General features: G+C 34.6%; 1 protein-coding gene across 1 annotated transcript in view; it reads right to left on the minus strand.

Moving 5' to 3' along the window:
* Window positions 1-20349, minus strand: part of PDCD6IP (programmed cell death 6 interacting protein) — a 44579-nt gene that overhangs the window by 13180 nt on the left and 11050 nt on the right. Inside the window, exons 4-12 of the mRNA XM_070391759.1 lie at window positions 17939-18066; window positions 15693-15846; window positions 14508-14608; window positions 12126-12242; window positions 9211-9433; window positions 7907-8030; window positions 5813-5990; window positions 3400-3511; window positions 2300-2469 (exon numbers count right to left, since the gene is read on the minus strand). Coding sequence (XP_070247860.1) covers window positions 2300-2469; window positions 3400-3511; window positions 5813-5990; window positions 7907-8030; window positions 9211-9433; window positions 12126-12242; window positions 14508-14608; window positions 15693-15846; window positions 17939-18066 — 1307 coding nt within the window. The remainder of the gene's footprint in view (window positions 1-2299; window positions 2470-3399; window positions 3512-5812; window positions 5991-7906; window positions 8031-9210; window positions 9434-12125; window positions 12243-14507; window positions 14609-15692; window positions 15847-17938; window positions 18067-20349) is intronic.

The raw sequence follows: 20349 nt of genomic DNA on the forward strand, positions 1-20349 counted from the left end.
AGAACTGATTTTAAAAATAGCCTCAGGTGAGAGTCAGGAACACTCTAATGTATTATTTTGAAACAGACTCCATGTCCTGATATAGTACAGAAACTAAAGTCTCATCAAATAGTGGACCAAAACTGTGGCGAAAATACCCCCAAGTTAGCTAGAAGTATTGTCAGAGGACAGGCATGATTCACATGGATACAACTTCCTCTTCAGAGGGCAATCATCCCTTTGTCCAGCGTATCCACATTGTACATGCTACCTGCCTGCTGTCATTTAGTAGCAGGCTGCTGTGGTATTACTGCCTTTGTTCAAATAACTTATTTTACTTAATAGTGACCTCAAAGCCAAGAAGAATGATGCTGGCAATTTGGATATACCAAAAGAAGCCAAAAAGTGCTCCTCTTAAGTGAAAAGTACATTAAGATATTTTAAGAGAGATCACATTCACATAACTTTTATTACAATATATTATTATAATTGTTTTCCTTTATTATTGTTGTTAATGTATTACTGTACCTAATTTATAAATTAAACTTTATCACTGGTATAGATGTAGAGGGGAAAACATAGCATATATATTTTCAGGCCTCATTATCCCCCTTGGATAAGGAGGACTATTGTAATTCGTATTCTTTGTTCCATTAGGTCCCCTGACCCCCTTTAGAGATCCAGGTTCTGTACACATTCAACTATGCAGTCTTCTCTTTGGGGGCTGGTTTCCACTGAACCTCTAGTAGCTCCTCTGACCAAAACTACTCACTCAATCCTTGGATCCAATATGGGTTCACTTTTTCTGCCTTTTTACTCTGTTCTCATAATGTGCCAACTTCTTAAGAAGTCTCTAAAGAGAGGAGCTCCAGCCCTAGCCAGTATTCCTGAGCGGTTAGAGCGTTGTCCTGTGGACTGAAGGGTCGCAGGTTCAATTCTGGTCAAGGGCACCAACCTCAGTTGCAGGCTCGATCCCCAGCCCCAGTTGGGATGCGTGCAAGAGGCAACCAATCAATGTGTCTCTCTCACATCACTTGTTCTTTCTCCCTGTCTCTCCCCCTTCCTTCCACTCTCTCTCAAAATCAATGGGGGAAAGTCCTCAGATGAGGATTAACAACAACAAAGAGAGAGAGAAGCTCCAAAATGCTGGAATTTAAGTACTGTGTCATCTAAATCCCCACAGCATATTTCTGTGACTATGACACTTAAGTTTTTACCCCAGATTGCACCCCGTATTATTGCATCCTTGTGTATGTCTAATCTTTAACTGTAAATGGAGGGTAAAGGCTTTGTTTGATTCATTTGTTAATTTTTCAAAGCACCTAGCACAGTGCCTTACATAGATTAGATATCTAATAAGTCTTGGTTGAGTAAAAACATGAAATGTTCTGTGGAAAGACAAATAAGGAACAACACTGATAACTTTTAAGATCTATGGTCTCAGAAATTCATCTTTTTCAAGTTTTCAGCAGTATTTGTTGCACTTTGGCTTATTTTCCTGGGTAATTCAGGGCCTCTATCTCAGCCTACATTACCCCATAAGACATCACACTTGCACTTTCTCCTCTTTTGGGACTTTCTGAGTCCAATGCCCCATTATTAATTTTCTCCTTCCTGTCACCAATAGAAAGGCCATAATGATGTTACCCATTTATTAACATGTCAGTTTTCCTTTCAGAGGTAGGCCCAGTGGAATATGGTGGAAGGGTGGAAGGCAATACAGAATAATGTATGCAGCAAGGAATCTGTGGTCAGAGAGTATCTAGCCAAATCCAGTCCTTCCACTTCGGGACATTTTCTCCCTTTTATAAAACTTTAATTAAATACGAACATATGGAGTATCTAGAATAGAGTACCCAGCTCACAGGAAGCATCAATAAATGAAAATTATTATTACAGAATTGTAATGTTATTACTATAATTACCTATTACTCAGTGTACATATCATGCTACTTTAAATATAACAGCCACAATTAACATCTGCATTTTTAGAAAGATGCCAATAAGAAAGAAATCAGCAATTTGTTGTTTATAATAGCTTGAACATCGTTTTCATAAACAGATGACCAGCCACATCAAAATGCTTCTTCTTGCCCTAACTGGCTTGGCTCAGGGGATAGAGTGTCGGCCTGAGGATTGAAGGGTCCCAGGTTTGATTCCGGTCAAGGGCATGTACCTTAGTTGGGGGCACATCCCCAGTAGGGGTTGTGCAAGAGGCAGCTGATCGATGTTTCTCTCATCGGTGTTTCTAACTCTCTATCCCTCTCCCTTCCTCTCTGTAAAAAATCAATTAAAAAAATTTTTTTTAAATGCTTCTTACCTCGCTGCCCTGCATGGTCTTTGCTGGGTTAGCAGAAGGGATGGCAGCATTCAGCTCAGGCTCTGGCTTACACAAAAGAGCAATGGAGTCACGGTGCGACAGATACCGTTCTTTCACTTTCCCATCCGCTTGCAAAGCTTTATCCAAAACTGCTCTGAAGTTGGCCCCCTCTGTGGGAAAAAGAATGTTATCATAATGATCTCAATAGTAATGTTTATGGGTTGGTTGTACTTATAGTTCTGTTCTCCTTCTACAGGCCCCAATTCTTTGTACTTAAATTTCAGCATTTTGGAGCTTCTCTCTTAGGATTATTACTTTTTCACCCTTTTACAGGCGCCGATTCACTCAATAACAAAAACTCAGTTCCTGTCGAGTGTTAGCATTTTTTTTGAAAAACCAACTATAAAGCAAAAGCATAGTTGTACCTTAAAACACATTTGTGATCACTGTCCACCAAATAAAAAGCTATTTGACTAATTTTTTCCCACAACTCATGAATATAGAAAGAAATCATTCATCCCCAAAATTGTTACAACTTATTTAAAAAATATTCTCTTTCAAAGGATCACTGCTTCAACTTGACTTAAATAATAGCAGATATATTTTTAGAGAAATCTCAATAGCAGTAATTCATTTTACAGAGATAAATAAAACAATTCTCTAGCTACCATGAAGACATCCTTTATCTTAACAATAAGTTTTCAAAATAACTAAAGTTTTCAAAATAATAACTTGGCTTCAAATTAACTGTTAAAAATCACCTTTTACCATCCAGGATTCAAGTAAAGTGAAATTATAAAATAATACATAAAATATGATCTCATTTATGTTAATAAAATATGCACATGGCTGGAATAGAAAAGGTTATGGGAACATTTTAATTTTCATTTTATACCCTTATTAAGAATCTGAACTTCTTATAACGAATATGGATTATCTTTGTTATATTTTTTATCACTGAACTGAAGAAAAACACCTGGGCTACAATAGCAACAGTTGCAGTAAAAACAGGCTTACAATTGAACCTAATTTAATCAAGCAAAAATGTGGATCCAAATTGAGACTTTATTAATTTGAAGGTCATTTATGCACATTTTTACCTGCTCTTAAAGGCTTATAGAGTTCATTGGATGCTGTCCTTTGCCAGCGTTCCTTGAATTTTGCTCTTAAGTCATTGTCAGTTGCTTCTTCTTCATCCAACAATCTTAATGACTTTAAAAAAGAAAGCAAAGCAACAATGGATGTCATTTCTGGTGTAAAAAGTTAAATATTTTTAAATGATCATACTCTAAATACATGAAAATTAGTGAAATGGGACTATTCTTACATTACTGGTTAGAATATAAATTGACACAACAATCTTTGTTGCAGAAATTCATGTTACAATGTACTTAATTAAAAAATCTTGTAAAAGGGCTAGGTGAGCCATTACTTTACTCAGTAAAATTAAAAAGAATAAGTAAGAGTTTATGTACCTCTATATACCAAGACTACTTTAAACAAAGACTGTTTTTAAGATAAAAATAAATAGAAAGCTTTTGGACCTTAGAAGCCATAAACAAAACAAAGAGAAAATTGATTACCTATATGAAATAAGATTTAGACTTCTATCCCAATACCACACTGAATAGTAACATGTAAAAAATGCCTTTTTAATGCATAACTGAGAAGATAAGACAGAAACACAAGAAAATACTAATTTACCAGTGGAAACAAGTGTTAGAGCCAATGGTATCTGCTAATCCCTGACAGCTTAGAGCGGAGGTCTGCAAACTCTTCTGTCAAACACTATAGTATTTTAGGCTTTGGGGGCCACAGTCTCTGTCCCATATTCTTCTTTTTCTTTTTTTTGCAACCCTCTTAAAATGGTAAAAATCATCCCTCATCAGTGAACCATACAAAACATACCACAAGCCAGAATTAGCCACTATCCTTAGTTTGCCAATTACATAGTTCACTACTGGCTTAGAGTGTGAATTTAACAGAACATGACACAAGAAACATCAGTGAAGACCCAGCCTGGCTCAGTGGTTGAGCATCAACCTATGAACCAGGAGGTCAGGGTCTAATTCCTAGTCAGAGCATATGCCCAAGGTGTGAGCTTGATCCCGTCTGGGGTATGCAGGAGGCAGCTGGTCAATCTCTCTCATCAATGATATTTCTCTCTCTCCCTCTTCCTTTCCTTGTTCAATATCAGTTATATCATATCACTTATATTATCATCACCATAGTAATATAATAGTAGAAATAGCTATAATTTATTAAGCACATATATACTGTGTGCCCCATCCAGGGGTGGGCAAACTTTTTGACTCGAGGGCCACGATGGGTTCTTAAACTGGACCAGAGGGCCGGAACAAAAGCATGGATGGAGTGTTTGTGTGAACTAATATAAATTCAAAGTAAACATCATTACATAAAAGGGTAAGGTCTTTTTTTTTTTTAGTTTTATTCATTTCAAACGGGCCGGATCCGGCCCGTGGGCCGTAGTTTGCCCACGGCTGGGCTAGGCATTTCACTGTTTTAGTTTAGTTCATCTTTTAAATAAGCCTAGGAGTTCAATATTCTCATCCCCAAGGTTCACACCATCATAAGTACTTAAGTACTTTGGCCCTGCCCTAAAGAACTTGGAAATGATGAAAATACAAAATCCCCTGAAAGTTAACTGAAAAATCAGAACATCAGGGATGAAAGCATTGATAACAAAAGTCATGTAAGAGAGATGTGACTCCTAAACTAGCAAAAGCCAATATAACCAGCTTGAATATAATTATAGCTGAAGAAAGAAATTTTATCAATTAGAGTAAAGAGTTAAAGCACAATAAAGGGAGAATAACATTAGCAAACTGTTGTCTTTAGGCAAAAAACTTTAGTGTTCCATTCCTATTGATAAAAGCCTTCCCTACTTGAAAATGGATACAGTGGACTTATAAAACATTTGATGGCCTAACTTCCTTTGTTTGACTCCATGTTCACTAAGAAACCCAATCTATATATATATATAAAAGGCTAATATGCAAAGTGTCCAGGAGACCAGGCGTTCTATTGCTCGCTATGACGTGCGCTGACCACCAGGGGATGGCGCAGAACGAAGGGAGGCCCTAGCCGGCAGCCAGAATGCCCCGATCAGCCCTGATCACTGGCCAGGCCTAGGAACCCTACCCATGCATGAATTTCGTGCACTGGGCCTCGTCTTTCATATTAAAAAATCATTAATTATGAAGACTTCGAACTATTTGTGTGACAGTAACTTCTCATAGTATACTAATATTACACAATGGTCATATGTTTCATTAATGTCCATTTACATACCCTTATAGACATGAATGAACCTATTCTCACTCAAATGAAATTCTTTTTGAGGCTGAAGGTCAAGCTCTGGCCCACATTAAATTCACCACGATGATGAGCACCTCCCTGTGAAACCAAACAGTAGAAAGCCTCCAGTACTAATCCTTACTGGACACCAAGGAGTCAAACTATTTTATTTGAAAGGCAAATCTCAAAACATACCTCATCTAGGATTTCTCTATTTCTTTGTAGTAGTTCAGGTAGCTCTTTGATCAACTGATCTACAGTCTGGATGCCTCCCTGTTCAATCACAGATGTGGACTTTGTCAATATAGACTGAGGTACAGTATCTCCAGATACATCTTCAATTGCTGCTGGAAGATTAAGAGATGCTAACACCCTGAAAAAATGAAATACTATGTTACATAGAGGTCTAAACTACCTTAAAACATTAATCTCCTATACCCGAGTCAACAGCAATGGAGTTATCATACCAAAAGTAGATAAGCCTTATCAACAGAAAAATAAAGGAAAAGAAAAAAATAGGTGATTGAGAAAATTAAAACAAAATCATTAAAGAATTAAATTATTTAAATTCACAGAAATTAAAAGACAAAAAGTAAGAAATATACATTAAAATATACTAAATACCTTTGGCTGACAGTTCTAACTTAGCTTCTTTCAGTCTAAGTAATTATAAGTCAAAAAGTCTATCTTAAAAACTGTAATCTTTTTATTATACTCCTGATTGTTATACTGTCACTGACAAATCAGAATACATAAGTTATAATTTCATATCACCTATGTAAAGAGAACATACTTGATCTAAGTATTAATTATAGAATCTTCATCTGTTCTCAGTTTGTAGCACAGTAACAATTACTCTGTTATTTCATGTATATAATAAAGGGAATGTTAAACTTACGTTTAAAAGAAAAATGAGGTCAAATCTATACATTCATCAAAATTAAAAACATGAAAAAGCAAACCAAACTAGGAGAGAATATTCTCAATTACATACATCTGACAAAGGACTTGCCTCTAAAATATGTAGAGCTCATCAAAGATTAGCAAGAAGAAAAACTCAAGTCTTAAAAATTAGCAAAAGATGGCAACGGACACTTCACAAAAGATATATGAATGGCTAATAAACACATAAAAAGTTGCTCAACATCTTTATTAATCAGGAGAATGCAAATAAAAAAAAAGAAGACTGACAATACCAAGTGCTGATGAGGATACAGAGCAACTACATTTCTCAAACAGTTCAGGTGAGAATATAAAATGGAACAACCACTTTGGAAAACAATCGATCCATTTCATATGAAGTTAAACATACACTAACCATACAACTAATCTATTGTAATCCTAGTTATTTACCCAAGAGAAATAAAAGATGTCAACACAAAGATCTGTACATGAATGTTCACCGCATCAACAATCTGAAATGTCCATCAACAGGTGAAAGAATAAACAGACTGACATTTGACCACAAAATGAAATACTGTTCAGAAATAAAAAGGATCAAAGTGATACCACAACATATATGAATCTCAAAAACATTATGCTAAGTGCAAGATACCCAACACACATTTTGAGTATATACTATAGGTGCTTATCTATACCGTAGGTATTACATACGTAACAATACTGTACTATACTATGTACTATAATATAAATATTCCACATGTTATAATGATTACATTGACATCAAATTGTATAAAAAGAAAAATTATAGTGACAGGAAGTACTATAGAGATAGTGGCTAGGGGTCAGGGAAAGAGAAACTGAAGGGAAAGAAAGAGGCATGAGGGTGCATTTTAGGGTGACGGAAATGTTCTCTGTCTTGATCGTGGTGGTTATAAGAGTATTCACATTTATCCATAGAAATGACCTATACATTTAAAATGGATGTACTTTACTGAAGGAAAATTATACTTAAGATTTTTCTAAAACCAATGAATCTACCAGAAACAAAACAGATTCAGAATACTGAATATACCATGTATCTTAACTTAAAAAGTTCATTTCTACTTCTCATTTCCCTCAAATAAATACAAATTAGCGGTCAAACATTTTCACTTTGTTTCAGTAATTAAATTTCTTCCAACTGTATTTGGTAGGGCTTAATAAATATAGTGTCCCCAAGAAATGTGTGTTTATGTGTGTTATGTGCTTATTTGCTATTTCACTTATCTTTGACATTCAGTTCCAAGGTCAGAAAGTAAAATGTTCATAAATATTTAGTTAAAGAACAATCAAACAGAAAACATTAGAACTTTACATATAAATTTATGAAAGATAAGCTCTACCTACCCATTTGCCAAATTGGTGGCTTCTCTCATTTGAGCAATTGATCTGTTAACTAAGTCAGCTTTCCTCTGGTTATAGGCAGCCAAAGCCTGCTGCACTGACACGGGAACCATCTTCTCAAACAGATCTACAATTAAAAATGGAAATGTCAACAAAATTTTGAGACAAAACTCAAATTATATAGTGACTGTTCATATTTCCTTTCCAATACTGATATAAAAAGTCTACAAATACTTAAAGGTAAAACTAAATCACTAACTGAAAGGTCCCGGGTTCGATTCCGGTCAAGGGCATGTACCTGGTTTGCGGGCACATCCCCAGTAGGGGATGTGCAGGAGGCAGCTGATCGATGTTTCTCTCTCATCGATGTTTCTAACTCTCTATCTCTCTCCCTTCCTCTCTGTAAAAAATTAATAAAATATATAAAAAATAAAATAAAATAAAAAAAAAAAACTAAATCACTACTGAAAGTACAATGATGGACAATGACAATGAAAGCTTTTTCTCTGAACTTAAATCTCTTACCTTTTAGATGTGTCTGTTATTGAATTTAAGAACTCTTTGGTGAAGAAGAGCTAATCATAAAAAACACTTCACTTGTTTTGGGCTACTGTGCCATGGTTCAATTTCCACTCTACCACTTTCTAACTATGCAACCTTGGACAAGTAAATTACTTAATCACTGTGCATCAGTATCCTCATCAGTCATGTGGGGATAATAAATGAGCTAATATTTGTTAAGTGCTTAAAAGAGTTCCTTGGCACATGGTAAACACTTTGTGTTTGTTAGATAAAAATAAGTAAAATAATCAGCCTTTCCCAACAACTTAGAATATTAATATTAATTATCCTTAGGATCTCAGCTACAGACTACCAAACATTGCATATACCTACAATACCCAAGCATATTGTAATGTATTTATCTGATACAATCATGACTCCAGAATTTGATAGATTTGAAGTTATATTTATGAATGTTTATTTTTAATGGCAGAATCTTCAATAATATAACAAATGTTAACAAAATGACAACTGCTTATTTAAAGTTTTTTTATCATTACTCAAATACAGTTTCAAGTTTTCTGACTGTTGTATACTTGACATATCCTTTATGGACATCTTTTCCATTTAAAAATTTCACTGTAGATATAATAATTTTTATTCTCATATTCATTTTGAACAATATGAATGCAAAGTATATTCAGAGCATACAATAGCAACTTTGTGATTTTGGGCTACTAAAAAAAAACAGATTAAACTGGAGAAAAGATGAGTAAGATTAAACTACAACTGAATACTTGACATACCAGTGAATTTCTGGCTAATGGGTACATTGACTGGGGTAGATTTCACAAGTGTGGCTTTGCCAATAGAGTCTAGATCTTTAAGGTCTGGAACTCGATCATGATATATGAAGTCATTATCCTTCTTTGCTGCAGTAAGGGCACGGTTGATTTTGTCTGAAAAATCCTTCACGTTGACATATTCATCATAGCGAGATGCCACTGTTTTAATCAATTCTGCTGCATGCTAAAAGGAAAATGTTAAAAATAATAATAATGTTTCTTTTTCTCAACAAAGCATTGGTTTCTTTTTTAAATAAAAATAAAAAAAAAAAAACCTAATTTGAGATTTTGCATTTTCAGCAATGTGGTCAACAGATTAACCTAGAAATTCTCTCATCACAAATTACCCCAAAATTTAAGAATAATACATAGCAGACATCCCTTTAAACATGTGTGAATTACCAAGAAAATAAAGGAAACCCATGGGCCAGTAAGTATAAACTGGCATTGAGGAAGACTGGATGTCCAGTGTTTCAATAACCCAAAGGACTATCAATTAAAATGATTTAAAAACCCTCATGGAAACCTGAGACAGGGTCTTGAAACTACAAAAAGACAGAGAACTGAGCAACATCCCCTTCACTACCTTACATGAAGGCAGGAACTTCAAAGGACTACACCCACAATGAAAGAGTGAATCAGAAAAATATCCAGCAACATATTAAATCAACAAAGAAACAAGATATCTCAGCATCAATATAAAATTTGCTTTAAAAGAAGGTTTGCGCCCTGGCCAGTGTTGGGTGTCGTCCAATGCACCAAGAGGTTGCTGGTTCGATTCCTGGGCAGGGCACATGCCCGGGTTTCGCGCTCCATCCCCTATAGGGGGTGTGCAGGAGGCAGCCGATCTATGTTGTGCTCTCACATCAATGTTTCTCTCTCTCTCTCTCTCTGTCTCTCTCTCTCTCTCTCTCTCTCTGTCTCTCTCTCTCTCTCCCTCCCTCCCTCTCCCTTCCTCTCTCTCCAAAAACCAATAAAAATATTTTTTAAAAAACGGTTTGCCATTAGAATTCATAAGATGAGCATATGCCTCATATAAACCAAGAGTCCACATTTTCTTACTTAGATGGTATTAGAAATAGTAACATCAGATAAAATAGGCAATAAAGTCAAAAGCATTATTCAATAATTCAATACATAATGTTTATTTAACATTCGCCAATTTGCCAGAAAGATATAATACTTCTTAAATTTTGCATTTAATAGTTTCTACCTATATAAATTGAGAAGCTGATACATCTACCAATAATCAGAATGGAAGATTTTAACACCTCTGTCTCTGTGATGAATGGACCAAGGAAATAAAATTTTTAGGATTAGAATTTTATTCACCAGACATGGAAAACCCTGAACTCCACTATTAGAGAATACATAATATTCTCAGGCATTTAGAGAATATCTATATGAAGTGATCACATCAGGAGACAAAGCAAATCTAAAACACCAAAATTACAGAAATACAAAAATGGTTTTAATATTAGAAAATCTACTTATCTAATTCTTCAACCTTAATAGATTTTTTAAAAAATCCAATTATCTCCACTGATATCAAAAAGCATTTGATAAAATTCAATATTCATTCTTGATTTTTTAAAAATTTTTACTCGTATAACAGAAATAAATACCCAGTTCCTTTACTTTTAAAGATTTTTTTATTGACTTTAGAGAGGGAAAAAGAGAAACATCAATTGGCTACCTCCTGCACTGGGGATCCAAGCCAAAACCCAGTCATGTGCCTTGATGGGAATCAAGCAGGCAATCTCTGGGTGTTTATGTTCTATGTTAACTTTTGACCTATGAATAATAAAGCTATAAAACTAAAGCTACAAATTGTGTGTCTATAATTGAAAAAAGTTCTCACTTTTTACTGTGAGGCTAAAGTAGTTTCCTTTCTCCAGAGTGGATTTTTAAAACTGCATTAAAATTTCAAAAGGAGCTCTTCTGTGACTGGTTTACAGAGACTAAATAACAGCCTGCTTGAATCTAATAGTCCCAGAATTCCCAGAAAATAAACTGAACTTCTAATACTTTAAATATGCTAGCCTAAAAAAAATCTCTCCCACAGAAACCCCTTTCATATAAGAATCTAAGTTATTGTGATCAAAGTGAATTCCTAGACAAATGAGATATGTTAATCTGGGTTTTGTAAAAAAGTATGCTTTTCTCTGATTATGTCACTGTGGGGTATAATACCAGTATACATTTTATTTTTTATAAGCCTGGGTTTCTTTTTTTTTTATGAAAAGACTAATTTGTATGAACTTCCTAAATGATACTCACATAGTACCTTCTAATATCCAGGCCATATTAAAATTTCCTTAACAGTTATCTTCCTACCCTCTGCTTACCAATACTCAAAAATACAAACAACTAATAAACAGCACTTATTCCTGCTGAAAAGTTGCCCCAGATGCCACAGCAAGTTTCTGACAACCCCAATGCCTACCATATAGATACAACTGCATAGAAAGTACTCTGCTGTTTACAGATGTACTTATATTACCACTGTCCTTCTGAAGCTAAACTTATATGCTCCAATTTAGACCAAGGCTAGGCACTCTGCAATCCTTTCTGGAGTCTGTAATTAATTTAGAATATTTTATATTAAAATAAATATGGGTAAATAAAAAAGAACAACTTAAATTTTGCATGAAATTTTTGGGGGGTTATTTTTTGTTGTCGTTGTTTTGTTTTTGCATGAATTTAAATAAAATATGAGATTTCAAAAAGCATGCAGCAGGTAAAGCCTATAAAAGCACTTGTCTCCATTGATGGGGCAATGAGTAGGAATGGTTTTCATGAGCAAACTTGGGAATCTCATTAAGAAAGAAAAATGGAGATCCAAGTTATTTAATAGTTATTTCTAAGAGACTCACCTGTAACCTTGCAATCTCTTCCCCAAATTTCTTTTGCTGTTTTGCCAGGATAGACTGATGGTACTCAGCATTGGCCTGCATGATACAGTGCTTGGCAGCCAGGACAGGGAACACCTCCTGGAAATAAAAATACTGACCAGGGAAGAGTCCAACCACACAAACCACCACAGACAACATGGGATGCAGGAAGAAAAAGGAAAAGGAGACAGAAATTAGAATTACCCCATTAATCGTTTAGAGAAAGGTTAGTCATTAGGTGTAAACAGAGAAGACCACATGATTTTGCATGGGTTGAATTCAATCATTTCAATTTTTTTCTTCCAATCAGAATGAAGGGGTGTTTTTATTTTCTTTTAAGTGAAGCCAATTAAAATTTTTACAATTCTCTTTAATCGAGCCATGAAGTCAACATTTTGTTTACAAAGAAGAAAGGAAAGCATGCATTAGAAAGAGAAGTAGAATGGACAGCCAGAGGAATAGCAAGCACAAGGCTTTAGAAGCTTTCTTATGAGCCCTTTTCCAGCCCTTAGAGTCAACTAAAACCATTACTCACATACACTAATGAAATTGCTCTATAGCTGACTGTTTCATCATGTTTAAGAGACAAAAGACAGGACAAGTAAGTTCCCACTTATACTCATATCCTAAGACTTTTTAATAAAGATGATTTTTAGCTACATAAAAATTTAGTATCGTGTAACAACTAACATTTCAGTATCATATACTCAAAAACACATAGCCAACAGACAAATGAACTAAGTTAATAACTAATATGATTTAGTGTTATTCTGCCCTAATCTGTCTTAAAAAAAGTGCATTCAAAATTAATTGTAAAAGATCCAAAACATGAACCAGGGAAGCTGTTATATGGGTACCAGCTCTTCTAAAATGTCAAATCCTAGCCTGCAACCTTATTGCTTTTAGGCAGTACATGTCATATAAGATCCAATAAATATACTAGACAATCACTGTGCAATCAATCAATCAATCAATAAATAAGACATTCAAAAACTGAATTACTACCTATTTCCTTTCCTGTCTCCCAATGAATAATATCCTAGCTTCCTGGATCATTATTTGTAGAAATTTCAGTTGTACAATTAAAATATGAAATATCTTATGAGCTTTATTAGCAAAAAAGGCAAAAATAAAGGACACCTAAATCTCAAACTGCACTCATGCCAGTTCTCAAGGTAAGGCTGGAGCAACTTGGTACTTAAACAGGAGAGCTTCGAGGAATACCAGGAATGCTGCAAAGTCGTTTCCAAGTCTTTGTAGGTGACATTCTTCTCTCCATGACAAGACTGAACTAACGGCCCAACAGGATGTAACGGTACACTGTGCAGCTGAACATGAGGTCTTTCCAATGAAAAAGAGGTGAGACGGGATCCCAAGTCTTTTTTTCAGAGTAATATTATTAATACCCAAGAGTCCTGGGCAACTTTCAACTGATATCTTGGTGTATTTTAAATTTCCAGGAATCTTCACATTGTACATTTTCTGACTAAACTAACAATGTTCTATTGATGAAACTTACATGCTTTTTTTTTACTCCACCGCAAAACTATCTGCAACTTCATAATTTTTAAAAATTCCTGAATGATCTATTAATCAATAAACTTCGCTACGAGATCATGTGACAAATACCATGTGCTATCACACAGATGAAACTAATTCCTTGAACATTTCTGAAAGAGTAACTGAATCATACCACATTTCACTCAATCTCAGTTTCCCTTTCTAACCACTCTAAATTTACTTGTTAGTCTAATAATCTGCTTTGTCCTTCCAAATGATCATCACTGACTCGTCATTTCAAATGCCATTTCAGAAAAATTTACATTAAAATAATACTTCCTGCAATAAATATGTGGTTTAAGGATGGTTGTTTTCCTTAACTGTTCAACAGCAGCCCAATTTTTCTATTCCTATTGACAAAACTTAATTCTAATAAAAGTATTGGCTGAATTTGTTTCCTTTTCCTTTTTCTTTATGTCTTTAAGAAAACAGGACAATAATTAAAAGTGTGAACAATCAACATGCTCAAGTATTCATGCTTGTTGTACCAAATCACCAATGAATCAGAAGTACACAATACCCTTATTTGATAAAATTATTGAGACAGATATTTAAAAATTTCCAGGAAGAGATTTAGCTTGGAAAAACAAGTTAAGTGAAGAGCAGAGGCAAAGGCATCCCCTCAATATGAAATAAATTTTCATGCATCTTAAATAAAAAAATATTTCTACAAATACATTCTTTAAATGCCTCTCCTAAAATTTCAAATCTTTATAAAATGTAATTTTCAACTTGCTTCTTGTACACAGTATCCAAATATTTTTACATGCAAACAGCCAAGCGTGTATAAAAATGATAACTGACCTTAGGGAGAGTGTCTTTATACTGACACTGCTTGAAAGCATCACCAAAATAATCTGCAGCCTGATTCGCCAATTTGGCTATAATGGCATCTTTCATTTTATCTGGAATAAAATATGAAATTGACCATTATAATTAAAATAAAGTAATCTGATATATCATGATTGTACATGTCTTTAAAAATCCTTATTGACGAAATCAATTCAACTGCATGAAATTTAATTATTCCTCGGGCAAATACAAAGAGTCAGAAAATAATTTAGTGGTTGCCAGGAGCTAGGGGAAAGAGGGAATAGAGTGTGACTGCCAGTGGGTAGGAGGTTTCTTTTGGGGATAATGATAATGTCTTAAAATAAGACTGGTTATGGTCACAAAACTCTGACTATACTAAAAACCAATGAAGTATGTATTTTAAAAGGATGGATTTTACTGTATAGGAATTCTATGTCATATGGATTCCACATGACTGCACCCTTAGTTTTAATTTCTCTGTACTTACATATTCAGCCCATATTCCAATCTGTTATAATAAATTACATGCCTTATAAGAATTAATCTTATTCCCTCATTCAGAGCTAGGAATTCTGCGAGGCTCAATCTTGTCAGTTAGATCTCGATGAAATGAGATCTCCTTACTTCACTAATGAATCTAAAATTAGCATGACTGCCCCTCCATCCTTACCCCACAGCCAGACCAGACCACCAGCCATTATCCCACAATCCACCTTATTCTCTTTAAAGACATTATCTCTCTTTACCTGAGCCACTTAATTTCTTATTATCTCCCCAACACTCAACTATAAGCTTCCTGAAATAAGGAATCTTGCTTGTCTTCTAACTCTATTTACCTAGAGCTTGGAGCAGGGACTAGAACACAGAAAGTACTCAATAAATATTTGCTAAATGAATACATGTTTGACATATTACAAACCTATATAAACATTATTTCAGAGTTCAATGTTTTAAGACAATAGCTAACTATCCATTTTATAAAATATTGCAAATATAACTTACATTCTTAAATGTGCATTATACCACCTTAAGTTCAGAAAAGGAAAGCTGAAAATTTTCAATAACGCATGTTTCAAGTTCATGCTCTACACTGAACATGTTATATTTTAATCATCTTCTAATTTTAAAAAACTATCACTTATTTTCACATGCAACAAAATGACAAATTGGAATTACCTCTTGTGGCCTTTAAAAAAAAGACTTCTTGGGCCTGTGCCAGCATAATAAGACTGAGGGTCCCAACAGTATCTGGAGATATGTCCACAGTAGGTTCCCGATTTAAGGCAGATAAAACCGTCTCTTTAATATGTAAAAAGGCACCACTAGCAAACTAGAGGGGAGTAAAAAAGAATTTCTTTAAAAATTTATAGGAACTCAGCAAGACTTAATTTTCTACTGTTAGACACACAATTATTCCAAATGTTAACTCAGTTGAATAGCTATTTAAATTTTATATTGTGCAAAATAGCTCTAAAACATCTGACCTACAGACAATAAGGGTATTTTTTCTAAAATACTATAGAGTAACAAGAAATTTAACAAAGATAAAAAGTCAATTGTAACAAAGAAAGTATATTAACAGGACAAATTGAGTAAACTTATTTTTAGATATATTTCCTCAAAACTAATATGAGAATAAAGGCAGGGATAAAATATTAAAATGTTTTTAGTACTGAATGCACTTGGTTTGGTCCCAAACAAATTCATTTCTCAAACAATTAAACATATATGCTTAAGGAAGCCTCAAACACTACAGATACCTACTCCTCTGAGGAACAGCATTACCACCCAATGCTAATGATTTCTATTTGACTCTCAGAGCTCCTTGGTGAAACATTAACCATCAGATTTGCCTTCCCAATTATATTTTTCTAACATTAACACTAAAATCACTTTGCTTTCATGAAACAAATGATACTAGTAAAAAGAAAGAAGTCAGTCTGGGATTAAAAGGTGTTGTGGGTTACACAGATAAGCTATGCAGAGATAACAAAAAGTTAACTGTTTCATGTGAAAATGATGCTTTCTGCAGTCATGAAGTATCATAAAACCAGAGTATCTGCAGAGAGTGATCAGCTGACCCTGCTTACTAAACTAACAGAATCACAGACTAGAACAGCAAAGAAACCAGTCTCGCATTCACAGATACGGAACTGGAGGCCTACAGCAGTTAAAGAAGTTAGACAGGACATGCAGCTCTTGGTGGCAAACAGCCTAGACAAGAATCTAGGTCTTGTACTACCATTAGTTATCTTTCTATCACTAGGTGTCCTGCTGTGAATCACAGAGGTGACTCACAGAATGGAATGTGTCCTCACTAATTCAGAATGCCCTTCCTCTAAGATCTCACATGCCAGTTAACAATTACAACTAGTAGAAAACTAAATAAAAATTTACTTCATTATTGCATTTTAAAACATTTGCCATTTATGGCCTCAAAAAGAAATGGTATATATGCATCATACTTATCATCTGACTGTATGGTAAGCAACAATATGGAGTATATTATTTGCTTAAAGTATGTTTTCCTCTCACTTTTCTAAAACAGCACTCCTCACCTCTCCCCTAAACTTCACCAATGGGAAAAATCAGACTCCACCTCTGAGACAATCAAATTCCAGAGCCATGGGAGACCTTGGAAGGACCATTTGGAATTCCATTAAATTCGGTTGGAATCAGGACACCTGAAACCCCAATGCACCACTTTATTAGCACTTCTGCCCTTAGTCTTCCTGTTTGTAAAATGAGAATGACATTATATAACATGCTTCACGTGGTTTACCTGAGAGTCAAATAATGTATATGAAAAAACTCAGAAAATTATAAGGTAACATAAAACATGAAAACAAAATTATAGATATTACCACTTAACAATAATCACTTATTGTTCTTTAAATTGAAACAAAAAATGGAAGCTGAATAAATAATAAACAATTGCCACAAAAATCATATGCCTTATTAGTAAATATAGCATAACATTACATATCTGACCACATTTAAATATGACCTCTCCACAAGTGTCAAAGTTAAACTTTTCTTGCTAAGAGGTCTTAAGTTTTGTGACTTGTGTGAAGCTTTACAAGTGTCTCGCTGTAAAAAAAAAAAAATTAAAATAAAATAATGCACAAAATCTTTAAATGAGGTTATTTCATACATTTTATAATTTGAACCTAATTTATTGAGCCATTATGTGCCAGGCACTGTGCTAGGTGCTGGGTATACAATGGTGAGGAAAATGAGAGCTGGTTTATAGTATGTAGTTTATCTAAGACCCTCAAAAATATAAATCAATTCATTAGAAAATATACTACTTTTCAAGAAAATATCTGTGTAAAGAAATATCTGTAAACCTAAATGCAAATTATTTTCAATTTAATTCAACCTAGTGTTGATCATTATGTAGTAACTACTGTTCTGCATACCTGGTAATGCTTAGCAGCGATTTTCAATCCTTCATCATTATCCAGGTTCTGTTCTGCTGCAATTTGGCTAGCTAAGGCTGCACAATTGAACAACACACAGCTCTTTTCATATCCTAAGCTTGCAAGAGCTGTAAAAAATTGAGAAGGAAAATTTATCAGATTATTTTTTCTGAAGAAAATTAATATTTCAAAGAGAAATAATATAACCTCTATCCCATTGCCTCTCACAAAAACAAGTTGCCAGCCCTGTTTTCTACCCATCATAGGCTCCCAAATTGATAGCTGCCCTGCCAGGCATTTATTTTCATAACAATATTCCCATCATCTAAAATTCAACAGATCAATATATTATTCTTTCCTTCCCTTTAAGTCCACACTGTTATTAGTCAGGTTCAAAATGAAAAGTCATTTTCACATCATTTCTCACTTAAATTCAAATACATTATTTCTATTTTCCCATCACTTCTCTAAAAAGTATACCTTCCCACCACATTTAAACCAATTCCTCACTACTACAAACCTAAGCAAATGCCAGAACCAGAACCTCCTAGCTGTCTCCCATGCCTCATTCCGTTATGCCAATACATCTCTCAGAAGACTAACAAATTATTTGCTTAAAATACAACTTTGATCAAGAATCTATACGCCTCACATCCATTTAGAAAGCTAACATTAAAAAAAATGTTTTTTAATTTAAAAAAAACAGGCAGGCTGGCGTGGGTCAGTGGTTGTGGGACAACCTATGAACCAGGAAGTCATGGTTCAATTCCCAGTCAGGGCACATGCCCGGGTTGAGGGCTCCATTCCCAGTGGGGGGCGTGCAGGAGGCAGCCAATCAATGATTCTCTCTCACCACTGATGTTTCTATCTCTCTCTCCCTCTCCCTTCCTCTCTGAAATAAATAAAAATAAAATATTAAAATTAAAACTAAAAAAAGATTGAGAGCTTAGAAAAATCTCCAGAATATGATAAAAGCACAGAAAATGTATGGTGGTGGAGCAACTTCAAAACACACATGCATATAAACAAACAGGGCAATACAGGAAAGCCATGGCTAAATATAAAGCAACTGGTCCCACTACAAAACAAAAAGTCAATGAACCTCAGGATGAATGGAATATATTCCAAGCAACAGATATGGGTAATCTTTTATATACAAGATATATGTATATATCTCAGTCTATTATATTTTCCATAAACATTATCATCCCAAGCTGTAGTCTATCTTTTATTTTGACATTTCTTATGTATAAAATACTTTTTGAAAACTTTTTTCTTATAATTAAATCTTATCTTTTTTCCTTTATGATCTCTCCTATCAGACCTAAACACAAATCAGGTGTTTTGTGTGTTTTTTAAAGAAATATTCAATTCTCCTTTCTTCAAATAGCTCTTTTTCTTAATATTCAACTCCTCCCCATTTTAACCTGTGCTCTTCTTTTATATATATAAAAGAAAGAGAGCCAAAACTGGTTTGGCTCAGTGGATAGAGCGTTGGCCTGCGAACTGAAGGGTCCCGGGTTCGATTCCGGTCAGGGGCATGTACCTTGGTTGTGGGCACATCCCCAGTGGGGGTTGTGCAGGAGGCAGCTGCAGCTGATCGATGTTTCTCTCTCATCGATGTTTCTGACTCTCTATCTCTCTCCCTTCCTCTCTGTAAAGAATCAATAAAATATATTTTTTTTTTAAGAGAGAGAGAGAGAGAATCATTGATCAGCTGCCTCCTGCACGCCCCCTATTGGGGATTGAGCCCACAACCCGGGCATGTGCCTTGACTGGGAATCTAACCGTGACCTCCTGGTTCAGAGGTCGATGCTTAACCACTGTGCCATGCCGGCCGAGCTGTGTTCTCTTCACACAAAGCCTTTCAAAATGAAAATAGCTTGATTATATAGTTTTTTTTAAACTTAAAATAGTTTTAAAAAACTACAAAAGAAAATAAAAATCACCAAATATGTTACACCTCCGAGTTACCCACTGTTAATAAAAATGCAGCAGCTCTGCCCTGTAATAGGCCGTTTATTCAATATTCCATGTAGATAGCTTTAAATGTCAAATATATATTTACATTATCATTCTTAGAATATAAAATTACACAATATTCTAATGAATGAGTAGCCCATGCTTTATTTAATCAAGACGTTACTAAAGGACATTTAATTCCAATATTTACTACTAGAAATACCTTCATGAACTACTTCCTGCTTTATTTAAGCTTTTTTTTTTTTTTTTTTTTGCCTCCCACTTCTTCCAGGAACTTGGTTCATCATTTAACCTATTTTACTTAATTATCATTTAGTTCTCTTACCATCTGCTCCTTATTCTCAACCTACTAATTTGCTTGTCGCAATATCACTAAAAATCCTTTTCTTGACCTTGCCTCTCTCTCAGCATAATGCTCCCTTTACTCC

Source organism: Myotis yumanensis, unplaced genomic scaffold (assembly GCF_028538775.1).
Source record: "Myotis yumanensis isolate MYYU_CA2020_CCGP unplaced genomic scaffold, mMyoYum1.0.hap1 SCAF_14, whole genome shotgun sequence".
NCBI classification, from domain to species: Eukaryota; Metazoa; Chordata; class Mammalia; order Chiroptera; family Vespertilionidae; genus Myotis; species Myotis yumanensis.